This window comes from Mandrillus leucophaeus, unplaced genomic scaffold (assembly GCF_000951045.1).
Source record: "Mandrillus leucophaeus isolate KB7577 unplaced genomic scaffold, Mleu.le_1.0 Scaffold460, whole genome shotgun sequence".
Classification (NCBI taxonomy): Eukaryota; Metazoa; Chordata; class Mammalia; order Primates; family Cercopithecidae; genus Mandrillus; species Mandrillus leucophaeus.
In genome coordinates, this window is record NW_012104921.1 from 107,195 (window position 1) to 108,421 (window position 1,227).

The 1,227-nt window shown below is 37.4% G+C and overlaps 1 protein-coding gene across 1 annotated transcript in view; it reads left to right on the forward strand.

The window, feature by feature from the left end:
• DTD2 (D-tyrosyl-tRNA deacylase 2 (putative)) overlaps window positions 1–1,227 on the forward strand; it is a 37,783-nt gene that overhangs the window by 14,167 nt on the left and 22,389 nt on the right. Inside the window, exon 3 of the mRNA XM_011994772.1 lies at window positions 485–1,223. Coding sequence (XP_011850162.1) covers window positions 485–814 — 330 coding nt within the window. The 3' untranslated portion in view covers window positions 815–1,223. The remainder of the gene's footprint in view (window positions 1–484; window positions 1,224–1,227) is intronic.

The following is a 1,227-nucleotide window of genomic DNA, read 5'->3' on the forward strand; positions in this document are numbered from 1 at the left end:
CGCCATTGCACTCAAGCCTGGGCAACAGAGCGAGACTCTGTCTCTAAATAAATAAATCAAGCAAGCAAGCAAGCAGAATTTGGTTTAAGGAGGAGTTACCCTTGTACTTTTCCAGTGGGATTTACTTACTAAATAAAAGGAACATGAAAGTAAAATCTTCTCATGTATTCCCCCAGGGGAACAATATTTGAGGTTCCAGTGTACAGTTAATTCTTTAGACCTTTCTGGATGAACTTACTGTAAGGTGATCTTAACTGCCAATTCAGATTTAAAATATCATACCATTTTCTGCATGAAAATTGCTTTATTTTTCATGCTTAGATTATTTAGCTTAGTGAAGCAGTATTTTAAATCTAAATAGAGACTTTGGGTTAGAGGCATGAGCTGAAAACTGAATTTTAAACATGAGATTTGCTGACTAAAAACTTGATGGTTTTCTTCATGTTTGTTTTTCACTTTAAAATGTTTTGCCTTTCTTCCTCACCCAGTTAATACACTGTTAAATGTGAAATTAAGTGAGACAGAAAATGGCAAGCATGTCTCTATATTGGATCTACCTGGCAACATTCTTATTATCCCTCAAGCTACCCTTGGAGGAAGACTAAAAGGAAGAAACATGCAATATCACTCTAACTCTGGAAAAGAAGAAGGGTTGGAACTTTACTCTCAATTTGTGACGCTATGTGAAAAAGAAGTAGCTGCTAATAGCAAGTGTGCTGAAGCTGGGGTTGTAGTGGAACATGGCACTTACGGGAACAGGCAGGTGTTAAAGCTGGACACCAACGGACCATTCACACACTTAATTGAGTTTTGAAAATGAAAAACTAGTTTCTATAGCTGTTTTCTGGTATGAAATGATCTAAAGTATAATTAGATTTTCTTTCCCTTCATCTTGAATGTACTAATCTTCAGCATTTTTAGACAAGAAAATCTTGAGTTTCATATGTAACTCTGCACCTGCTAATTAGATGACTTTGCCAAGTCACCTAAACTCTGGATCTCAGTCACTTTTGGTCCTACATTCCTCTACCCTTCTACTTGAAAATTTGAAATACGCTGTCTATTCACTTCATAGTCATTAAGGAAATGTTCTTAATTTTTTTTTGTTTTTGTTTTTGTTTTTGTTTTGAGACGGAGTCTCACTCTGTTGCCAGGCTGGAGTGCAGTGGCGCAATCTTGGCTCACTGCAACCTCCGCCTCCCGGGTTCAAGCGATTCTCCTGCCTCA